The sequence below is a fragment of the Malus domestica genome, chromosome 13, assembly GCF_042453785.1.
Source record: "Malus domestica chromosome 13, GDT2T_hap1".
NCBI classification, from domain to species: Eukaryota; Viridiplantae; Streptophyta; class Magnoliopsida; order Rosales; family Rosaceae; genus Malus; species Malus domestica.
The window spans coordinates 21,741,558-21,765,263 of NC_091673.1; the positions used below are offsets into that span (position 1 = coordinate 21,741,558).

General features: G+C 39.2%; 2 protein-coding genes across 2 annotated transcripts; one reads left to right on the forward strand and one right to left on the reverse strand.

Annotated features, from left to right (window-relative positions):
- Positions 1 to 4,994: 4,994 nt before the first annotated feature.
- On the reverse strand, positions 4,995 to 5,411 carry LOC139190863 (uncharacterized). Its single transcript, XM_070811351.1, has one exon. It carries the CDS (start codon positions 5,409 to 5,411, stop codon positions 4,995 to 4,997), a length of 417 nt encoding a protein of 138 aa, XP_070667452.1.
- A 14,545-nt stretch (positions 5,412 to 19,956) lies between these two features.
- On the forward strand, positions 19,957 to 23,297 carry LOC103453523 (beta-amylase 1, chloroplastic-like). The gene is made up of 4 exons (XM_008393061.4): positions 19,957 to 20,821; positions 21,270 to 21,480; positions 21,895 to 22,005; positions 22,090 to 23,297. Exons 1-4 carry the CDS (start codon positions 20,232 to 20,234, stop codon positions 22,891 to 22,893), a joined length of 1,716 nt encoding a protein of 571 aa, XP_008391283.3. The 5' UTR covers positions 19,957 to 20,231; the 3' UTR covers positions 22,894 to 23,297.
- The last annotated feature ends 409 nt before the right edge of the window (positions 23,298 to 23,706 follow it).

The following is a 23,706-nucleotide window of genomic DNA, read 5'->3' on the forward strand; positions in this document are numbered from 1 at the left end:
TAGAACTTCATGTCGTCTAAGATGACTAGATTAGTAAAATTCTGAATAAAATTCAACAGTACCAAATCGAAAACAAAAGTAGCATCCTGAATAAAATTTCTCCCAAAATTCTGACACATAGCCAATGTTGGATATCAATGCACATCCCTTGAACTTTCGCCTGACACGTGAATCAATACCATTGGGCCTTCTCCAGCTTTCCTGCCATAAGCAAACATGCATTAAAACAGAACAACTTAATGTTAAGGCTCCAGGAAGCGGAGATGCACAAAGAAATATGCATCCCCGAGTTACTTAATCAGGTCACAAATGAAAGAAAAACAATATATCTCAGAAATAAGACATTGAACCACATGATCACCCTACATGCATTGACTATACAGGATACACGGAGACAAGGGTAGAATCATGGATGCTTAACAGGCAACACTATCTACCCTAAACAGAGAACATTAATAAATTCATTGTTGATCAGGAAAAGATGCACAATGAATTCATCGCCTCTCTACAAGTCATTTTCGATCTTTCTCACATTCTAATTCAATTTTCAGCCATTGAGATATACAAATCTCAAACTGCAAACAAAACTATGAATCATTCCAACTTCAAGCAACTGCAATGAACACATCCCATGATTCAAGGTTGTGAAGAGCACTTGACCACTGCTATGCCCAACATCATTAAAACGATACAGAACCGACACTATAAAAACAGTTTGACACGTCCTATTCAAGATTTAAGTTTAAATGTCAGCTTTATTGGACCCAAATCACTACAAACAAATACAACTGTAGTAACTAGTACTTCACACCATTAACTAGCAGATCTCATAATTAAGTGAATTAACCCCAATTTACCCATAACTTAATAGGTTATGAATTTATTAATCCCACTCAAATAGCCCATTGAAAATTCATATCCAAAACAGAAAATTTCTAATACATTAGAGCTGAAATCCCCACATAAATGTAATGATTCAAATAAATAAATAAATATGAACAGAAATGAAATGAGCCAGAGATTCATACCTTGATATAGTTCATATCTTGATATAGTTCATATCATACTAAACCCCCTAATGCTCAGATGCCATCCATAAACATTTTTATTTTTCCTTCTATTTCCTCCTTAAGCATTTATATCTATACACACTTATTCAGCTACTCATGATCGATCCAACAGAATCCAATCTAACAGAACCCAAAGACATAAGATTTGTAGATTTCAGCACATAAAAATCGAAACTTGAACACTGAAAAAAATCCAACAGAACCCAATCCAACAGAGGAAAATCCAAAACATAATCCAATCCAACAAAACCCAAAGACATCAGATTTGTAGATTTCAGCACATAAAAATTGAAACTTGAACACTGAAAAAAATGAATCCAGATAGAGAGATACCTCTGAATGCAGATCGAACTTGGAACGGAGATGCAGAGAAGTTCACGGAGAGGCACACAGAAGAGGATGAGGAGGAAGGTTGCGAAGGGGAGATGTAGGGATGAAGAACTTCAACGGCAGAGAAGAGGAAGATGATAGAACTTACGGCAAAGAAGAGGAAGAGGAAGAATAGGGTTTGTTGTATGATTTAGGTGTAAATATTGAAAAGGCTAAGGGGTATTTTTGTCTTAAATTTTATGATTTTTGTGTTCCACGGGATGGAAAAACCCGTTCAGGTGGGGAGGGAAAACCAAAATTTAACCTATTTTCGTTCTGTGGGACACGCGCTCCACATAATTTTAGTGCACCAAATATGGGACGGAACGCGTCCGTCTCATTCTGTTCCGTCCCATCCCACGTACCAAACGCACCCTAAAGGCTCTGTAAATCATTTGTACCAATTTAGATGTACGATTTCTTAGAGCAACTTCAGTAGGGGAGGTTGCTCGGGGGCCAGGCATTCAAACATGACCAAATTGTTGGGGGGATAGGGTCTAGCATTGGGTAGCTCGAGTGACAGGCGAGGCCCGAGGAACAGGCCCAGCGTCTATTGCCAGCCCGAGGGCTGCGTCAGGCGCGTGCGTATCACGCGCGCATAGGCGCGCGTGTTTCGACAAAAAAACAAGGATAGGGCCCGCGACGCCTGTTTTGAAATGTTACCGTTGGGGAAGCCACGTGGCTTTCCCATGTCTGTTCGATTGAAATGGCCTTATTTTATGGACCATTGGATTTCCAACGGTAAAAAACATTTAAAAATCTCATTTAATTTCATCTGTTTGATCTAAGATTAGCAGTCCACGTTATTAGGCTTTGTAAATTAAAAAGAAAAAAGAAAAAACAGTTAAAATTTCTGAAATGTTACCGTTGTGCCACGTGGCACAATCTGGAATGTTGGAATTCAATTTTTTTTTTAAATCCAACGGCAGAGATTAATTAGGTGAATAAAAAAATTTAAAAGAATGTAAAAAATTCTTTAAAATCCGAAAAATTATAAATTAAAAAATTGATTTTCCTTTTCTATAAATACATTCTCATTATCTTCTACCTTACACCACAATTTCATATTTTCTCAACTACTTTCAACCACATTCCTATCTTTCTCTCAATGTTTGAATCCAATTTTTTTCCAACAAAATGACTACTCAAGCAGGTACGAATTGGACGCTTCTTGAAGATGTTGTGTTGTGTACTAGCTGGGTTCAAGTTACTCATGATTCGCTTATGGGTAATGAGATGCAGTTGCGAGAAATGTGGAGTCTTATTCATACTAATTATCTTGAGAAAATGGGTGGGCAAAGAACTAAAGAATCGATGTCCAGTTGTTAGAAATTACTTAGCCAAGCGTTTAGTACGTGGAGAGACGCCTTGGCACAAGCTAGTCGTAATCTTCGAAGTGGGGAAAATTTAGCGGATCAGGTAACAATATATTATTTAATTGTTAGCTACTTTCATTATAATTATTTGTTAGCTACTTTCATTATAATTATTTGTTTGTATTATTTATTTGTTAGCTACTTTCATTATAATTATTTGTTTGTATTATTTATTTGTTACCTACTTTCATTATAATTATTTGTTTGTATTATTTCTTTGTTACCTACTTTCATTATAATTATTTATTTGTATTATTTATTTGTTACCTATTTTCATTATAATTATTTGTTTGTATTATTTATTTGTTACCTACTTTCATTATAATTATTTGTTTGTATTATTTATTTGTTACCTATTTTCATTATACTTATTTGTTTGTATTATTTATTTGTTACCTACTTTCATTATAATAATTTGTTACCTATTCTCATTATAATTATTTATTCTCCCGCATTGTGTAGGAACTTCAAGCACAAGCTTAGTATGGTGCCAAAAGCAAAAACAAAACATTCACCCGGTTTGAATGTTGGAATATTATTAAAGATTGTCCTAAATTCAGAGTTGTGCCTGTCAGTTCAGAAGTTTTCATGAACAGCACTCATCTACACTCTAGACCCAATCATGCCTCGCATGATCATGGTGAAGATGATGCAGAAGAAGTGTCTGAAACGCCCCCCGTTGAACAAACGTCGGGGTTGACCCGTTTTCCAATTAGGCCTCAAGGTAAGCAGGCTTCAAAGAGAAAATGTAATGCTGCCAAGAATGCTTATGCAAAGTATATGGAAGACCTTGCCCACCAAGGTGAATTGACTGTGGCCCGAGAAATGGCTAAATGTGAGGCTGATAAGGCCAGAGAGGATGCAAAAGTTGCAGCTTTTGAGAAAAAATTTGAAGCTAATGAGAGAGAAAGAGAACTACTTCGGCAGGAAAGGGAACATAGAAGAGAAAAAAAGAATGGCTGAACAAGATCGTAACATTATGAAGGAGCCTTTAGAAGGGAAGTCTCTAAACCCTAAATATTTTTGGAAGTCAGAGAAAGCGGACGTGAGGCGAAGGAGGCGTGCAAGAGAAGCGAGAGTAAGAGGAGATGGTCCTAGCACGACAACAGAAGATCATCCTAGCACAACAAGATAAGATCATCCTAGCACGACAAATTGGTTAGGTGATGATTATCCGTTCACGAACTCATAATTTTCCAATCAATTCGGGTTGTAATTTCTTATTCATTGAATAGAGTACTTTATGTTGTTTCCAATTTATTGAATTTAGTACTTTATTTAAACTAAGAGTATATTTATTTAATTTGGTTATTTATTGAATTTAGTACTTTATGTTGTTTCCAATTTATTTAATTTAGTACTTTATTCAAAACACATTTAAACACACCAAATAAAATAACATCAACACACCCAAAAAACACACCAAATAAAATTACATCAACATACCAAAATTACATTTCAACTCACTAAATGAACTAAAAAAACACACCACATAAAATAAAATAAACACAACAAATAAAAACAAACACTAATGAACTTAAGTATCTTCAGCACCCCTTAATTCCCACTGGTGCTCTATCAAGTCATTTGGTGGGCATTGTGCATATATGACCTTTGAAGTGCAGTATATCGTTGAATGACCCTATCATTGTAACGTCCATCCCTTTGTAATGGCTCGTGTTGCACGGGTTCTTCGGTGGCATCATGAGCACAATATATTTGTGTTCTGGAATTGTTCATCGTTTCTGGCTCATATTCATCAACGACATCATAATCGTACTCATCTTCCACAATCATGTTGTGAAGATTGATGCACGTCATTATGATGGATCAAAGCAACTCTACATCAAACATTCTGGCAGCACCTCTAACAATAGCCTAGCGAGCTTGGAGTAAACCAAAACAACGCTTCACATCTTTCCTGCATCCTTCCTGACAGCTTGCAAAGTATTTTTCCTTTGCACTTCGTGGACATGGCATTGTTTTGACAAACGATTCCCACCTTGGGTAAATGCCGTATACTAGGTAGTATGGCCCATCGTACTTATGTCCGTTGACCTAGTATGTGACTTTTGGTGCATTTCCTTGCAGGACTTCGTTGAACATTGGGGATTGGGCAAGGACATTGAGATCATTTTGAGCTCCTGGAACCCCGAAAAAGGCGTGCCAAATCCATGTATCAAAAGATGCCATCGCCTCCAAAATGATACTTTTTAATCCTTTTTTTGTCCCCATAAGCGTCTTGCCATGCACTTGGACAGTTTTTCCAAGTCCAGTGCATACAATCAATGCTTCCAATCATCCCTGGAAAACTTCGCATCTCGCCCTTCTTTAAAAGCGTTTCCAAGTCCATATGAGTAGGTCTCCGGAGGTACTCTGCGGTGTAGACAGATTCGATTGCCGAGCAAAACCTCATTAAGGACTCAAGAATGGTTGATTTTCCCATCATCGTTATCTCGTCCACTTGGTCTGTAGCTGCTCCATATGCAAGCATCCTCAAGGCAGCAGTAATATTTTGCTCAAGCAGGAGACCCATAGCACCAAAAGCATTCGACTTTTGCATAAAGTAAGAATCATGGTTGCAAATAGCGCCCATGATTTTGTTGAACAAATGTCATTCCATTCCAAAACGACGTCGAAAGTACATATCAGGGAATGCACTGTTACGGACAAAATAATCGTCCAATAGCTCTTCACCTCGTCGTTGCCTGTTTCTATCAATGTTTACAACACGGTTAGGCCTGCAGATCTGAGTCACAACTTGGATGACTCGACGGGAGTTTGAGACTCCTGCCATTCTTGATTCGTCATCTCTCCGTCTACGCTCGTTATCCTCTTTCATCTCATTTTGGGCCCAATCACCAGCATTGAACATTCCTTCTGATTGGTTAAACAATTCTTCCTCTTCTTGATCGATTTCCCACATCATCTTTGAAGAAGAAGAAAAAGACATTGTAAGAAGGAAGCAAAAACTATGAATAATGATAGAGAGTTTGGTGAATAATGAAGCAGAAACTATGAATAATGATAGGGATTTTGGTGAAAAAGGAAGCATAAACTATGAATAATGATAGAGATCTTGAGAAAATTGGTGTGAGATTTCTGAGGATGGATGGTGGATTATATGGAGGATTCAGAAAGGATTAGGTTGTAGATAATGCCACGTGGCATGCTATCATTCGTTAAAACTTTGGTGGAAATCTAGCCTAAAAGATTGTACTCGGATTATGACACGTTGCACGATGTGTTGGTTAAAAATCTTATTGGAAATCCATCACCAATAATTGTCTTTTCAGATAATGACACGTAGCGCAATGACAACGATTAAAAATCTTATCGGAAATCCATCACCAATAATTTTCTTTGCGGATAATGACACGTGGCGTAACGACAACGATTAAAAATCTTATCCGAAATTACAAATAAAATTATTTTGAATTATTTTATAAATAAAAAAATACAAATATTTTATTGTTATTGGCTTTTCGGATAATGACACGTGGCGCAATGAGAACGATTAAAAATCTTATCCGAAATTACAAGTAAAATTATTATGTATTAGTTTATAAATAAATAATAATATTTTATTACCAATTGCCAGGACTATTCAGTGCAGAGGTGCAGATGCAAAAGGCAATTGCCACGACAATTACTGTTCATTAAGGGCAGTTACTGTTCACTGGGTGGATTAAATAGTGAATAGCCTGGGATGAGGGCTCCTACACTGGAGTTGCTCTTATCTGGCCTCAATTGCACTTGTTTTGAGTTGGAGAAACTTTATATACCATGTGAAGTTTATTGTTCGGCTGAGACCTAAAAGTATTGACGTTGTTCATATGTCAGACGTTACGCTAAAACTAATAACCGATGACTATGATTTGTTTAATCAAAATACTCGATACATTAAAATGATTGATACGTGACTTTAGTTCACACTTTGTCTCCCACACGAGAAACCAAAAACTTTGGATAATAATTAACATGTACCAATTGCTTATGTGACCTAATAAGATTATTACATGTGTCAAGTAAAATTCACTTGCCATTTTCAAAACTAGACATCCATTTTCTTCTTCTCTTTATTGTCTACGTGCATTTCTCATCCCAATCACTATCTCTTACCACCATTCCTCTTTTATCCAACGACCTCACCCCCAATTCCTTAATTATCTGAAAACAAGTTCAATGTCAACTTTCACATGCTAAAAACACAAGATGGAGATAATTGAGTTTGATGAGATCAACAAATGAACATTGTTTGTACCATACTTGATCAATCCCGAAACTACTAAGTACCGATCAGTATTATACCGTCAATGACCCACAAGAATTTCCCTCCTACCAGAAGGTGATAGGAGCATATTTATACGACATAATTAGCTTGTTCTTGTGCATTTATGTTGTTATTTCTTAGTTAATTATGTATTTTAAGCTATTTTCGTGTGTTTGTAGGTCCATAGGCCTTATAAAGCAATAAGGTGCATTTTGGAGTAGTTTTGGGCTTGGAATGAATACCACATGGATGAAGCAAGAGGGATGGACGAAATTGAAGACCAAAGCATGCTAGGAATCAACTAAAGAGAGGAAGAAAAATTAATTCAAGTCAAGGAAGGAAAAGGAATCCAAGAAGAAAAAGGATTGACCAAGTCAAAGTTTCCTAATCCTAATCTACAAAGGTTTCAGCCATAATTATGGTTCCTAGTCAATTTGGGACACTTTAATCTTAGTCCAAGGGGGAGCCGCACCTTTCCTTTCCCTTTCTTTCTTCCTTGCCGTGCAAGGGAGCCAATCCCTTTCCTATTTTCTGCACCATTTCACCTCATTTTCCTTTCTCTACCATGTGCACAATATTCTTGTCCACTCCATGCACTCATTGTTGCACCATCCCCCACATTTCCCTTCCATGTCGTGCCATCATCATTGTCCCCTCCATTGATCCAGATTTCATGCACCATTGCACTCACTTTCCCTTCCATGCCATGCACTCATTCTTGTCCACTCCATTGAATCATTACTGCATCATCCCTCACCTTTCCTTTCCCAAGCCGTGCACACCCATCCATGTTCCCTCATTGCATTCATTTCTGCACCATTCCACTCACTTTCCTTCCATAGCTGTGCATAATATTCCTTGTCCCCTTCTTTGTATCATTACCGCACCATCCCTCACCTTTCACATTCCATACCTTGCACTCATTCATGTCCCCTTCATTGAATCATTGATGCACCATACCATTCCTTTTTCTTTCCCTAGTTGTGCACTCCTTCTATAAAAGGAAGTGTGTGTAACAGCCATAAGGGCAGATTTTGATCCATCCTCCACCACCATTCAATACATCCAAAAACACATCCAAACACTCATTGTCGTAGCCAACCTTCATCCTTACACATCCATTCATCTTCTCACCCATTCTTCCATACAAATCACCACCCAAACCATACACCAAACCTTGTGCCGTGAGTAAAGAAAGAAGGGAGCACTCTTGGATGTTCAAGCTTGATTGTTGAAGCATTCTAGGTGTAATTCGTTCTATATTTACAATGTTTAAATTCTTTTTCTTTCGTTTTGCTGTGAACATGAGTGGCTAAACCCCTCTTGGCTAGGGATGATTTCAAAGCCATGATTATGTGTGTAATATGAGTTGATAAATTCCAGTTATGAATTCTTGAATCGTGAATGCAATTGGCTTAACAGTTTGATTGATAACTTATTTGTATTTGTTGATTAAGGGTCGACACTTAATTGGCATGCATAAATCTGATGCTAGAGTATAAGGAAGTTTCACATAATCGTTACAAACTCATATTCATATGTAGTGAAGGTCGTTGGTCACGATCGCATTAAGTTTAATTCCTTGCATAAGTGATATGATGTCATAGTTACAAGTGCTTTGTCAATGCTTATGATTTTCATTGAACGTAATGATCTTTGATTGTATCTCTATTATGATGTCATGTAGGGAACTTTTGAAGAATACTTTGGGTTGTCGAATGATGTCATCCAATCCAATAAAACAAGAAAAATCTTAGGGTTAACTAGTGATGTCACGGTTAATTTGGGGCATTGTCGTTCATAATTCAATGAAGTAGTAACTGGAAATCGAGTTGTTTGCATACATCTCATGTGTGGAGGAAAAGCCTCTAGCTAGCCCATCTAATTTCCTAAAATTGTCTTCAAACCTGTTTATAAGTTACAATTTGTTTTGTTATTTTAAATTCGTCCAAAACAAAACCCCGCTTTACTTTCTTGTTTCAAATTGTTTTTTGTGTGTTTTAAGTGTTTTGAGTCAAGCCCAAACCTTATTTTCGTCCAAAATTGTGTTTAGTGTCAGAAACTGCCTAGTTGGTGTTTTTAGGCAATTTTGAGTGTTTTTAGCTTATTTTGAGTCTTGTGAACTAGTTTTGTGTCTTTTGATCTATCCTATTGTTTTTAAGTTTGTTTTGTGTCTTTGAGTCAGTTTAGAATCAATTAGTAATCCCTCATAATCCCCGGCCTAGAACGATCCCTACTTATACATATACTACAATTGTCAAAAGAGGGTTTAATTTGTGTGTTAAGTTAATTTTCGCATTAGGAGGCCAATCACAACGTGACACATGTCAACATCAGAGGCCAATCACAGGACGACACGTGTCAATGTCAGAATAAAGCTAGAAACTCTCTTTTATAAAAGGAGATCATTCTCCTACAATAATCCCTAATGTCATTTGTACTAAACTATTCACTAGAACTCCTCTAAATGAGAGCTTGAACCTATGTATTTGTGTTTGCTTCCTTGTCTCTATCTCTTTACATACTTATCCTCACTAGTGACCAGAGTAATCGAGCGAAAGTCATAAACTTGACACTTTCTGTTGTACCAAAGTCCTTGCTGATTTTGTGCATCAACATTTGGCGCCGTTGGTGGGAAACATACTTATTCCTACTCTCTTCATCTTTGTCAAGCTAGTTTCCACCATTCGTACGCTATCTTTTGGCCATGCATCCTTCTCCAACATGGGGAGCGAATGAAGCCACAATACACAGAACAACACCCATCATCGCGCCTAGTGCGAGGCAGTGAAAGAATGAACAAAAGAAGTTTTCTCTTCAAGCTAAAGTCGAAGAGCTAGAGGCTCAGAACAATAAGATAGCAATGAAGAACGAAGTCCTTCAGAAGCAGTATGAGAAGCTCTTTGAGATGCTCCACGAGGCTAGGCATACTCAAACACACGAGCTCATCGCCCCTGTGGAAGTGAACTATCATCTGGGTGCTCCCCAACACGGAGGGTCACCGGTCTTCAACATGGATATTCCTGATGAGGAACGAGCTACTTATCAATGTGGTGATCAACATAAGACCTCTCTCAACCTAGCTGCTTCGACCCGAAGCAAGAGAAGTGGAGGAAGGCACCTCCTTGCAGAGGGAGTGGAAGGATCAAAAGCTGTTTATCGCGACTGTCGGGACTTCTTGGGCCAACGTCGAGAGAACCCCATCCACATAAGCTCAAAGATTAATGACCCAAAGGTTTCTAAAAGACTCAGTCCCCTACCACGGCCTAGGCCAGCTACCAATCTAGGGAATGAATGATAGGTCCCAGATGAACATGAGGGGAAGAGGACTCAAAGGTGTTCCGACAAGCACGCCCTGGAAGCCAGTACGGTAAGTCCAAGGAAAAACCACATGCCTTCGATCAAACTTTGCGGTACATGACTTCATTCAGGACCCCATTGTCCTATAACTCCTCGAGGAAGTAAACAAGTTGAAAGCCGAACGTCAAGCTGAGATACCTGACTAAAACCAGCCCAAGCCTGGCCTTCTTACAAGGAGGATCCTTGACACCCCCTCCAAGCAAAGACCAAGCAGAAGCTTGGCTTACAACTATATATCGGGAAGGAGGATCTGATTGAACACCTTAACCTCTTTGAGTTTACCATGACATACCAGATGCATATCGACGAAGAAAATACTACAAATTTAAAAAAAATGTTGCAAATTAAAAGTGGGTACAAACTAAAAATATAAATATATGATACAAAGTTTAGGCATAAAACATAAATATACCATATGTAATTTTTCTATTATTGATTAAATATACAATGTCACGTGACGGTATACATGTAACACCCCACATTGCCCAAGTGAGTGGATCATGTAAGCCTTATATGTATATTCTCATCTCTACCTAACATGAGGCCTTTTGGGAGCTCACTGGCTTCGGGTTCCGTCGGAACTCCGAAGTTAAGCTAGTTCGCGCGAGAGTAATCCCATGATGGGTGACTCACTGGGAAGTTCTCGTGTGAGTTCCCAGAAACAAAACCGTGAGAGCATGGTCGGGGCCCAAAGAGGACAATATCGTGTTACGGTGGAGTCGAGCCCGGGATGTGACAATTTGGTATCAGAGTCAATCTTTGGCCAGAAGTGTGCCGACGAGGATGTCGGGCCCCTAAGGGGGGTGGATTGTAACATCCCACATCACCTAGGGGAGTAGATCCTATAAATCTTATATGTATATTCTCATCTCTACCTAGCATGAGGCCTTTTGGGAGCTCACTGGCTTTGGGTTCCGTCGGAACTCCAGAGTTAAGCGAGTTCGCGCGAGAGCAATCCTATGATGGGTGACCCACTGGAAAGTTCTCGTGTGAGTTCCCAGAAACAAAACTGTGATGGCATGGTTGGGGCCCAAAACGGACAATATCGTGTTACGGTGGAGTCGAGCCCGGGATGTGATGGGGGCCCGGGCTGGGATGTGACAATACACATGGGTACAAAACACAAATAAAACTTTTAAAAAATATGGGCACAAAAAGAAACTAATATATGGGTACAAATTAAAAATGAAAAAAAAAAATTGGTACAAACTAAAAATAAAAATATATGATAAAAATTTAGTTATAAATATAAATATACTAATTGTAACATTTTTAACACTAACGGAATATATTTAAAAATAAAAATATTTTATTATTCAAATAATTAATAATGTTATTAATACCCAAGGACCTTGATAAAAAAAATTGAAAATAAATAGGATTTTAATCAATGGAATAGGAAAAAGAAGGATGTGAACCTAATTTCTCCTAAAAAAAATACATTGACCTTTTTTGCTTGTTTGAAGGTAAGCGGTGTAGAAAAAAGTTTCCTTTAAGCAAAGTCACATGATGTCCCTCTCCTTACACACTAAAAATAAATAAATACAATTTTGTTATATCTTAGTTACCTTTTAGCGACATGCCACAATTACTATCCTCCAAACAAGCTTTAAGCATTCTAAACGGGTGGTTCTTCTTGCTTGTGTCAAACTCATCCTCAATTTTTTTTAACGTTCACAATTTGATATTAATCGGCATTATCAACTTGTTTACCTCTCCATTCATCATAAAACACGTTAAATAATTCATCGTGTGCATCTTTTGCACCAGATCCATCATCAAAAACACCATTTACCAACTTTCAAGAACCGTGTCTTATGTGACCTATTAGACAATCACAATTGAAATCTTCTTTACATTCTTCTTCATGCTTGTATTCAAAGATTGACACGTCCCGACCCCGATATTCCCTGAATGCCCGGATAGGCACGTGCTGACCGACACCCAAGGTGACAAAAGCCATTTATTGAATACAAGAGTAATGATTAGGAGGAAATCTACGTGAATAATCATTAAGATCTAAAAGTAATAGACAAAGTTTAAGGAAATGTCTAGAGTGCACAAAATACGTTCTAATTCAAGATCACAAAAGGAAAGATCATTACAAGATATCACACAAGTGAGTGATAGACTGCTATTGGTAGGGGAGTGCCTCATACGTAGTGTCATAGTCCTTGTTTCTAAGACCTGAATGGGGGCGCAAAACAAAGGTGAGTGGACCAAGTTCATATATACAATAATAATAAAACAGTTATCAAGATACTAACCCCCACAGTTTATATAAAGAAAACTACTAGCATAATAAGTGATAGGTTTATTGAAAATCCTAGTATGCCAAAAACATCTCAAAAGACATATCGCGGAAATCAAAATATCAATCGTCTCACATATCGTCTCGCAAGCACGGTACGCTGCTAGTAAAATCACTGAATAAATATAACTCCCGGCCCTATGCCAGCACCATGGTCTATGCGCCCGTAGCCAGAGATTACCAGCTCCCGACCCAATGCCTGCTCCGTGTCCATCAACCTGTAGTTAGGGATTATTTCTCTCGACCTAACTGCCAACACTAAATCCTCGCCCCAGACGGCATAGTGTCCACTAGGTACGCACAAATAGTTACGCCTCTCATAAATAACCACTTCATAGTATAAAGTCATCCATCGTCTATACTATAAAGTCATCCATCGTCTATACTATAAAGAGGGGTTTCTAAAACATGTTCTAGCATCCTATCGTCATCCATCAGATAGTCTACCAGTTCATGGTTTTTATAGAAAATACGATATATCAAACTATAGCTCAATATAGGCTAATAATTAATTCCTCACAAAAAACGAGACGATAAACAACATATTCCATAAACATGCTTAACATAAAATCAGTTCATAAACTCGTAAGGGATGCTATTCATTTATGCAATTAAACTATGAAATCATGTAATTTTAGAAGGGGTCCACTTACAGATACTCCGTAGCAGCAGAGTTGTGCGGAAAAAGGATTAAGGAAATTCCCACTAGCAACTTCACCTAAACACAAAAATGTACAATTTATCAAACTACCCAACTATAGAATTTCAAGAAATGGAAACGGGTCTTGGGTTTGGATCCAAATTAGGGTTTAGGTTTTAGGTTAAATAGGGTTAGTACCTATTGGGTTTTGGGTTTGGATAGTTTAGTAACAAAGGGGTGGTTTGGGCTTGAGCCCAAACCCACACAACACACATACAAACATGCCAGCACACACATATGCATGCACATCATATGTAAGAGGGTTTTATTAATTAGTAAAGATATAGAAAACATATTCACTTACACTTGACTTTCCATGTAGCATATGTAAGTTGTAAACGGAAACTTACCATCATATCAGTTTACAAATAAAGTTGGACACACAACAAGTGTTTCAATTGATGCACTCTTTACTGCCTCTAACTTTAAATGCTCAACAAATTGTTCCTTGCTACACATTCAACACACAATAAACCATCAATCGATGGGTTCTTATGAAATTTTAAGTTTAAGATCATCAAAGACTGAGTCGGTTGAGACGGCGGTTTTTAAAATGAGTAAATTGAGGGTGTTTGGATCTGACTGATTGAGAGAGGATTAACGAGGAAGAAAATGTGGTGCGAGGAAAACAAAAGAACTTGAAGAATATGAAGGAACAAAAGAGAAAAAAGGCTTGAAGAAGAAGACATAATTAGGAGTTAAAGTTTATATGAACATGTGAAATGATAAATGAAAGGGCAGAACATATGATGTTGACGTCTGATAAATAATTGAAAATAATTAATGTGTTTAACCACATCTATTCTAGGTTATTCTTTCAAATCCTACTGCTAAAATCCTATTACCAAAACCAAAACCTACAACACCAAATCCTACTTTCATTTATTACTAAATTTGATTATTATCAAGTCATACAACAATGTGACTTTTTCTCACAAAGAATTCAAGAAGTGTCCCATAAGCCTTCCATGTGAAATTTGCTAACTCAAATCCAACATTAATCATGTTTCTCACGTTTTTCTTCATCTCTCTTATATCAAGTTTATAACTTCTCAAATGAGACTCGTCAATTAGGGCTGGGCACGGGCCGGGCCGGGCCCATTTTTGAAAGGACCGGACCGGACCCGGAATTAAAGGAGACGGGGCGGGCCGGGGCGGGCATTACAATTCTGAAAATAGGAACCGGACCTTACCCGGCCCGGTTGAAACGGGCCGGTTCGGTCCGGGTACACGGGTCCATTTTTTTTTTCCTGTTTAAAAATGTTTGCTGCACTTCAAACTGCACAGATTGCAGTTTGAAAAAACTGCACAGATTGCAATTTTTCACAAACTGCACAAACTGCACAGATTGCAGTTTCTCACAAACTGCACAGATTGCAGTTTGAAAAATCTGCACAGATTGCAGTTTGGATTTTGCAGTGCACAGATTGCACAGATTGAAAAAAACTGCACAAATTCCACAAATTTCACATATTGAAAAATTACAAGAAATTCATAGCCACAACTTGAACATGGAAATATATATAAGGCATTTCTATAGAGATACTAATATATACACACACATATATACATGCAATTGCCGATCTGTAAAATTCATATAACCTACAGGTTTATAAATATAACCAACTCACCAAATAAAAAATACATTGATCGTAGGTGAGCACAAAACAAATTCACCAAGTGCTTACATATAATAATGAAAGAAGAAATGACAAGCTACAATGATAAAGGACTTGAGTCCTCATATGTGCATCAAAGAACACCAAACTGACCTGGAGGGGAATGGTGATCAAACCGCCACAACAAACTCCAGCAAAGAAACACTTAAAAAATGCCCTGCACTCAGGTAAAAACGTGTCATTCCCAAGTCAATCCAAGCAAATACCTACAAAAAGTACAATGAAATTATGAACTAACCAAGCTTAATGGATTTGCTATAATCTTGTTATACAACACTACCTCAATATTTATGGGACTACGTCAACTCATTACTAAAAATTTGAATCATTCATAACTTTGCACATTTTAAACATAATAAAAAGGATCTAAATCAATGAAACGAATTTAGGCTACATAATCACGATACATAAATTGGTGTGTGTAAATCATTCCCCTCTCTTTATCATGAGTAATACAATTTTTAGGCAAATTGCAATCAACTTGTCTTATGTTTTTTCTTTGTTTAAATAGGTGTGTAAATCATACCACCGATGGTTACCTCTTCTTTTATGTTGGAGCTCTCAAATACAAGTGATACATAAAAGTTTTCACACAATAGGCAGAGTCAAGTTAATAAGTTGCAGCCTGGAATAAATTTGAATAGAGATAGCACAAACTAATATACTACTTGAAACGATGAATGATGAATACATGCCGTATGATACATGAAACATCGATGCTATCTGTTAAATACATTACAGAATAATATACATACCTAGATACGAAAACATATATTGAAATTCAATAGTGTCCCCCAAATTGTTAGCAACAGGTATGTACAACATATCTCATTAAGCAAACTAATCCAAACTATCCACAAAAGCTAACTGTCACCACGCCACCACACCACCACCTACGCCTGTCTGTCCACTCCCAAGTCCTACTCATATGAGAAACATGAGGCCGAGTGCAAACACACATACTACTGTGAACTACATACAGCTACATGGTTCCCAGTATTCTCGACACCAACTCTATTCAATCTGCTATGTAGAAACGCAGCAACTTCAATGGTTTCACACCTTTTCCTAGCACAAATAAATCAAAAGACTAAAACTTGAATTTTCTATTGACTCTAGTTAATCTCAATTTTAAAAGGAAATCAGGTGCAGTAACCTACAAAAACCTCAATTCCTTCTTCAGATTGGGAAGGGAAATGAAATCCCGTCGAGCAATTCTCCAACATTTTTAGGGGTTTCTAAACGAGTTTGTACAAGAGAAGAAACTAGCTCTTTCACTCCGTACTGTACAAGAGAGCCGAGAGATTTTTTTTTATTGCACTGAAATTGAATTGCAAAGCCAATTATTACGGATTCCTTTAACCTCATTTCATCAATCACAGGAGAAAATTCACAAAACATTGAGCAGCACAGGGAAGAGTTCAAACTTCAAATATCTATAATATCGTAAGCATTACCTAATTCAAAATTACCTAAATTTTAGAGGGATGATGGTTGGTACTTGCCTTGGTACTGGTAGTAGCAGTGTCCTCGACGGTGGTGATAGGGTGATGATGGTGGTTGCGACGGCGGAGGTGGTGATGGGGGGTGATGATGTTGGTCGGAGTCAAGGTGAGCACTGTGAGTCGGAGTCGCGACAGCGCTGTGAGAGTGGTGAGCACTGTGAGTCGGAGTTGAGGGAAGGGATAGGGAGTGGATTCGAGGAAGAGGGATAGGGAGGGACTCAGGGAGAGGGAGTCAAGGGAGAGTTTGAAAATCCGAGAGACTCTGAGGTTGCTGAGGGAGGCTGAGGAGGATGCTTCTGGATGGAACTCGGGACTCGGGGAAGGCTGGCTAGGGTTGAAAGTTGAAAACTTGAACTGACGGTTGAGATTGGATGGAGAGATGATATTAAATCTCGTCCGTCCAATCTAATACAAACGGGCCGGTCTGGGTACCCGCGGATCCTATAATTTTGGAATCGGCCCGCCCCTAAAACTTCAATTAGCCGGCCCGCCCCGCCCCTTTCTATTTTTACAAAACTAAGAACTGGACCGTACCCGCCCCGTACCCTTATTACCCGCCCCTACCCGCGGGTCCAGGACCCGTTTGCCCAGCCCTATCGTCAATACTAAAATGTGGATGTTCATAAACCAATCACTACCTTCCAAATAAGTTTTAAGCATTGCAAAATGGATGATCGTTCTTGCTTTTTTCAAACTTATCTTCATTTTTTCTTAATGTTCACAATTTGGCAGTCATCAACATTATCAACTTGTTTCACTCTTTCTCCATCATAAAACAGGTTAAGCAATCCATCATGTGCATCATTTGCACCAGATCCATCATTAAAACATCATTGGGTACCAACTTTCCAGATCCATCATTGTGCTTATTATGTTTTCCACGTGTCGATGCTCTGTGGTTATGTGCCAAATGGTTCACATGTTTTGGAACCAACACCACTGGAATTATATAGAAAGATTTGAGTTACGAAGAAGAACCAGTTGTTATTCTTTATTGGAGAGATAAAACTCTTTGAAACAAGGTAATTCTGGTAAAAGTTATGTGGAGAAACCACAAGATAGAAGAAGCTACTTGGGAGAGGGAAGAAAACATGAGAGCTCAATATCCACATCTTTTTTTACTAGTTGAGTTGTAGAAATTCCAGGACGAAATTTTCTTACGGGGTTAGATTGTTATGACTCGTACCTTAAATAAATTTATTTTATTCCCCAAAAAGTGTGAAATGACGAAAATGCCCCTGGCGAGGTTTATATTGAATAATTTGGATCACTGAGTTTGGTGTGCAATTCTTGTGTTTTCTCATTATGTTGAATTAGTATTCATTATCACAATTGCATGAGCGAAGATGGATTCGAAAATGAACTTATGGCAAATAAGTTAGGATTTTTAGTATGTGAGGACCAAAATTGTAATTTTATCATGGGAAAATTTGAGTGGTTGAAGACCCAACTCGGTCTGCCATCTCTCTTCTTCTCCCTCGTTCTCTCCCCAGCTCTCTCTGCAACTCTCTCTAACCTCTCCCTCACCGAAGGCAACCACCTACACCATTATCAATCTCACCCAAATTCCAACTTCAAAACCGGCAATTTAAGAATCAGAGTGTCCTAAGGACCACATTGGAGGTCTTACATGTGCGATCTGGTGATGGGAGAGCGGAGAACAAGAGACTTCGAAACCACTAACGTTTTTCGACGAACTTCGTGGTGAAAATCGACGAACTAGCTGTCGATTGAGCTCAAGTTAGTTCTAAATTGATTCAAGGTATCATTTTCAATATGTGCATGTTGAAATTGAGCTGACAATCAAGGTTTTAAAGTCTATTCATCGCCTGTGTATTTTTCTAGAATCCGGCGGGGAACTATGGCTAGTTTCTATCAACCCAAACTGTCCTAAATTGTGTTTGGGTAAGTAGTTTAGGTGTTTTTGTGAAGTTTGGATGAGAAATTCGAGCTAAAACAAAAGCTCTATTCTTAATTTAGAAAATCCGGCTCCTAATAGGACTATGCCTTCTTGGCACCCACCTGGATATTTTTTGAATTATCTCTTCAATCCTCTCTTTAATCGAAACTCAATTTCTATTTGGTCTCAACTTCTGTGCCTTGAACTCGGACTATGAACCTAGTGTTTTTTTCATACACTTCATTCATTCTTGTCTGATCAACCACCACTTTTGGTTCATGTAAGTTGAATCTTATCAAGCCTGTCCTCATCCTTAATAATTTCAATTCAACTAGGACTCGAGACTCGACTGGGCCGTGTCCAATTTGATCCCTTAGCAATCACGGCATGAAATAAACACGGGACTAAGCCAAGATGTAATCTAGCCTAGTATGTGAGGGTTTATTCAATTGGGAATTTGAGAGATTTTAATGGATTTATAAATTCATGGATTTTTATGGAGTTTTATTGATTTGTAGAGATTCCATGTAAAATTTTAATTCAATTCCCTCGAAATCTCATAAATCTCATAGGGAGAGGTGAGATTTGTGGATACTTAAAATACACTACAAAATCTCTCTAATTCCCTCTAATTCCTCAATTTTTCCAAATTCTTTAAATTCTAATTCTAATTGAATACACCTGAAATGTTATAAATTTCTTTAAAATTCTAATTGAATACACTCGGATTTCTAAGGATTTTAATAAATTATCTTAAAATCCTAATTGAATTTCAGAGAATCATTTAAAATCCTGATTGAATACGTCTAGATTCATTAAAAGAATTAAAATCCCTCAAAATCTCAATTGAATACACCTTCTTAGTAAAGTCAAACAAACAGCCCTTGAAAGTATAAACTAGAGCAATAAGGTTTCTTTTTGTTTTGTTTTGTTTTTTTTGTTTTTTTGATAAAAACTATAGCTGTAAGTGAATTGTAGCAAACATCAACTTATATGTGGACACCAAATGTTAGGTTCTTAATACAGTGGTGGCCCCACCCACCCAATCAACCTGCTAATCTCACCCTCACCAAAACCTCGACGCGTCACTCACTCTCACCGCCACTCATCCTTGGCCACGTCTCGACTGGGCCACGTCTACCGTGGACGTCAAACCAGCCTCAGAACACAAAACGACAACCGAAAGGGGCAAGCCAGCTCCGTCCCCCAACTACATGTCGTAAGCCTAAAGCACAGGAGCCTCCCCAGCTCGCTCCCCGCCACGTGTCAGCGAGTTCCCGGGAACCCTGGAACCTTCCACGCTAACACGTGCGTCCATCGAGCGATCGTAGCCGTAGCATGCTCGGCCGCTGCCACTTGGAGATGGGGACACGTGTCGTGGAAGTATCGGCCCCAAAAAGATTATTTAATCTTATCCAGAGGGAGTTACGAAGCAAGCTCTTTCGTTCTATAAATGCAGGAGCTTCACGGGCCTCCTTTTTCCCACACAAAATTTTCAAATCCCAAAAACAACGATCCGAATATTCAAAATTCAGAAAAGCTCACCGACTGGAAAGAGAAACTGAATCTCCAAAAGGAAAAGGCAGAGGCGAAAAATTCATAAACTTTTTGTAAAAAATTTGAACTTTTGAATTCAATTTTATTTTTTTCTCACCTTTGGGCTTAATTTCTGTTTGGCTACAAAGAAAATGGCGTTGAGCATGACGCACCAGATCAGCGCGCTCTCCGGGACTCCGATTAGGACGACCGACGCCAGCTCATCATCCGTGGAATCGGTCAGCGCGTCGCCAATGTGGAAGTCTCCGGCGGCGGGTCTGACTTGCAAAATTCAGAAGCCGGAAAGGGTTGACGGGCTGTCGCCGCCGTTGAGTCCGTGCAGATCGCCGGTTCTCGGGTCGAGCCGGCCGGATCTGTCCATGGCGTGCAGGGCGTTCGCGACGGAGGCGGAATCGCCGGTTCTGGAGCACCAGGTGAGGGGTGCGCACGATAAGGGGACGGGAGTGCCGGTTTACGTGATGATGCCGTTGGACAGCGTGACGATGCACAACTCGGTGAATCGGAAGAAGGCGATGAACGCGAGTCTGCAGGCGCTTAAGAGCGCTGGGGTGGAGGGTGTGATGATGGACGTATGGTGGGGGTTGGTGGAGAGGGACGCGCCCGGCGCGTACAATTGGGGCGGGTACGCTGAGCTTCTCGAGATGGCGAGGAAGCACGGTCTCAAAGTACAGGCTGTGATGTCGTTTCATCAATGTGGCGGGAACGTCGGTGACTCCGTCACGTGAGTCTCCTTGTCTCTCTTACTTCATTTCCATCTTTGATTTTTTCACGTTTTTGTCGCTTGGTTTTTTATTTTCACTTTCACGTGCGATAGTGGAGCGTTGGTGCACGCCCCTTGTGTGAACAGAAAGTAAATTTCGGTGCAGTGTCATAATTTAATTAGTTGTAAAATTTATTTTTCCAAGTTTTTAATCAATTTAATTTATACTTGATGTGCTGGCTGAGCTCGCGGCACAGAAAAATCTCTCGTGTTTTGTGGTTTTAATGACTTATTTGTACGCTGGTTGGATTGGATGCGTTACAAGAATTGTTTTATACTCTTCCTGAAATTTGACTAGCTCGAAAACTATGTCCTGTTTTCCATTTTTATTGACATTGAACGTGAAATGACATTGTTACATGGAATTCTGAAAATTCATGGCTGAATAGTCTGTTTTTCTTGTATACAGCATTCCTTTACCCAAATGGGTTGTGGAGGAGGTCGATAAAGATCCAGACCTTGCATACACTGATCAGTGGGGAAAGAGGAATTGCGAGTATTTATCGCTGGGCGCTGATACCCTCCCGGTCCTCAAGGGCCGCACGCCGGTCCAGTGCTACGCGGACTTCATGCGTGCCTTCAGAGACAACTTCAAACACCTTCTTGGTGACACCATTGTGGTAACACTTGAGGCTCTTTTACTCTTAATAGTTGAATTTTGTTTTCTGAGTTGGCTGCGATTGTGACCGCTACTTGCTTATGAAGAGTTTAGGACATTAACGGACTAAAATGAACCCCATGTGTGAGATTTGATGCGTCTCTGAGCGTCTCTATTATTTTTGCCGCAATTTGAATCTTGAAGTTGACTCTCATGTGTACGAGGATGATACGTATAGTCGCTATAAATCCAACTAAAAAGGAATGCCAAAAAAGGAAATTAAGTGAAACCAAATAGATAATGAATGTGTTCTCTTTTTCTTTTCTATTTTTTTTTATGACAAATACATGGGTCTGCAATAGTGTTGAATCCTTAGTTAGAACCTGCTGATACATGCCTTGCTTGTTAAGCTAAATTGTTTCAAAATTCTCCTCAGGAAATCCAAGTCGGAATGGGTCCAGCAGGTGAGCTGCGTTACCCTTCGTATCCAGAATCGAATGGGACATGGCAATTTCCAGGAATTGGCGCCTTCCAATGTTTTGACAAGGTATCTACTTTATCTCTTTCTGCTCTCTGCCAGTAGCTTTTAGTTTTGTAAAGCGCAACTAATATTTGATGTAACATGATGCAGTATATGCTCAGCAGCTTGAAAGCTGCTGCTGAAGCTGCGGGTAAGCCAGAATGGGGTAGCACAGGCCCCACTGATGCAGGTCACTATAACAACTGGCCGGAAGATACCCCATTTTTCAGAAAAGAAGGTGGAGGCTGGAACACTACTTATGGTGAATTCTTCCTCGGCTGGTACTCTCAGATGCTCTTGGACCATGGTGAGAGGATACTTACCTCAGCTAAGTCCATCTTCGAGGAGGCCGGTGTGAAGATCTCAGTAAAGGTTGCAGGTATCCACTGGCACTACGGGACCCGGTCCCATGCCCCCGAGCTCACAGCAGGGTACTACAACACACGATTCAGAGATGGTTACATTCCTATTGCGCAAATGCTAGCACGCCATGGTGCCATCTTCAATTTCACTTGCGTTGAGATGCGCGACCACGAGCAGCCACAGGAAGCTCAATGTTTACCAGAGAAGCTTGTTAGGCAAGTGGCTATGGCCACACAGAAAGTAAACGTACCACTTGCCGGTGAAAATGCTCTGCCAAGGTACGACGATTACGCACACGGGCAGATCTTGGAAGCATCATCTTTGAACGTTGAGGGCAACACCCAAGGCAACCAGATGTGCGCGTTCACATACTTGAGGATGAACCCGCACCTGTTCCAGCCCGACAACTGGAGGCGTTTTGTGGCGTTTGTGAAGAAAATGAAGGAAAAGGGTAGCCACAAGTGCAGGGAAGAGGTGGAGAGGGAAGCGGAGCATTTCGTGCACATTTCAACACCTTTGGTGCAGGAGGCTGCTGTTGCTCTGATGCACTAAGAAATTCAGGATAAGGCTATTAGCTAGGTTGTTGCTTCTACCGCAGTCAAAACTAGCGATAAGTCCTAAAACGCACGGTGGTTTACAAGGTACAAACATAACGGCAAGAACAGTTGCTGCTCCATTCCCTGGTTAATTTCTCCGTAGCTGATCAATTCAAGTTGTGGCTATGGAAAATGAGTAGGGGTGTGGCGTGTGTGTACCATAAGATTTTGGGGGGTAAATGTAGGGATTGTTGTATCAATACCCCCAAAGAAGTATATCTATCCTCTTGATTCAACATGATCTTACACGAATCATGTATGGTTTCCTCTTTCCTGTACAAGTGTTGAAACGTACAATGCCATTGGTCAAATAAGATGTTACACTCTTCCATCTATGGCTATGGAACTGTGCTTTTCGTATGCCTCTTGTTTACCAGATTACTTGCATCCTCATCAAATATTATAACTGTTCAAACTTGATTATCTTTAATTTACTGTAGTTGCTCACGCGATTAAGTTTTTCTTTTAACTTGTCTGTGAAGAACCCCTCGTTGGTATCCTGATTGGATGGGAATGGATAACTACTAAATTTCAAGGTATTTGGAAAGTGGAAGTGGATGATTTTCAGTTGGAGATGATTAGAAATAGATTAGGCATGATATATATTCATCATTTCTAATCCTACCATTTTAAGGATTGAAATGGATAAATTTTGTTCACGAGTAATCTTTAATCATTTAATCAAACATAAATTATCATTTCTCACCCACCTTAAAATTAGAAAGTTTTGAATTCGAGTCCAATCCGATCCAATTTATCATAGTTTTGA

What these genes read in the sequence shown, in the direction of transcription:
- LOC139190863 (XM_070811351.1), bottom strand. Translation starts at nt 5,411, where the DNA reads ATGGGCGCTATTTGCAACCATGATTCTTACTTTATGCAAAAGTCGAAT.
- LOC103453523 (XM_008393061.4), top strand. Translation starts at nt 20,232, where the DNA reads ATGGCGTTGAGCATGACGCACCAGATCAGCGCGCTCTCCGGGACTCCG. An exon ending in AACGTCGGTGACTCCGTCAC is followed by an intron (nt 20,822 to 21,269) that starts GTGAGTCTCCTT and finishes TCTTGTATACAG; the next exon opens with CATTCCTTTACCCAAATGGG. An exon ending in CCTTCCAATGTTTTGACAAG is followed by an intron (nt 22,006 to 22,089) that starts GTATCTACTTTA and finishes AACATGATGCAG; the next exon opens with TATATGCTCAGCAGCTTGAA.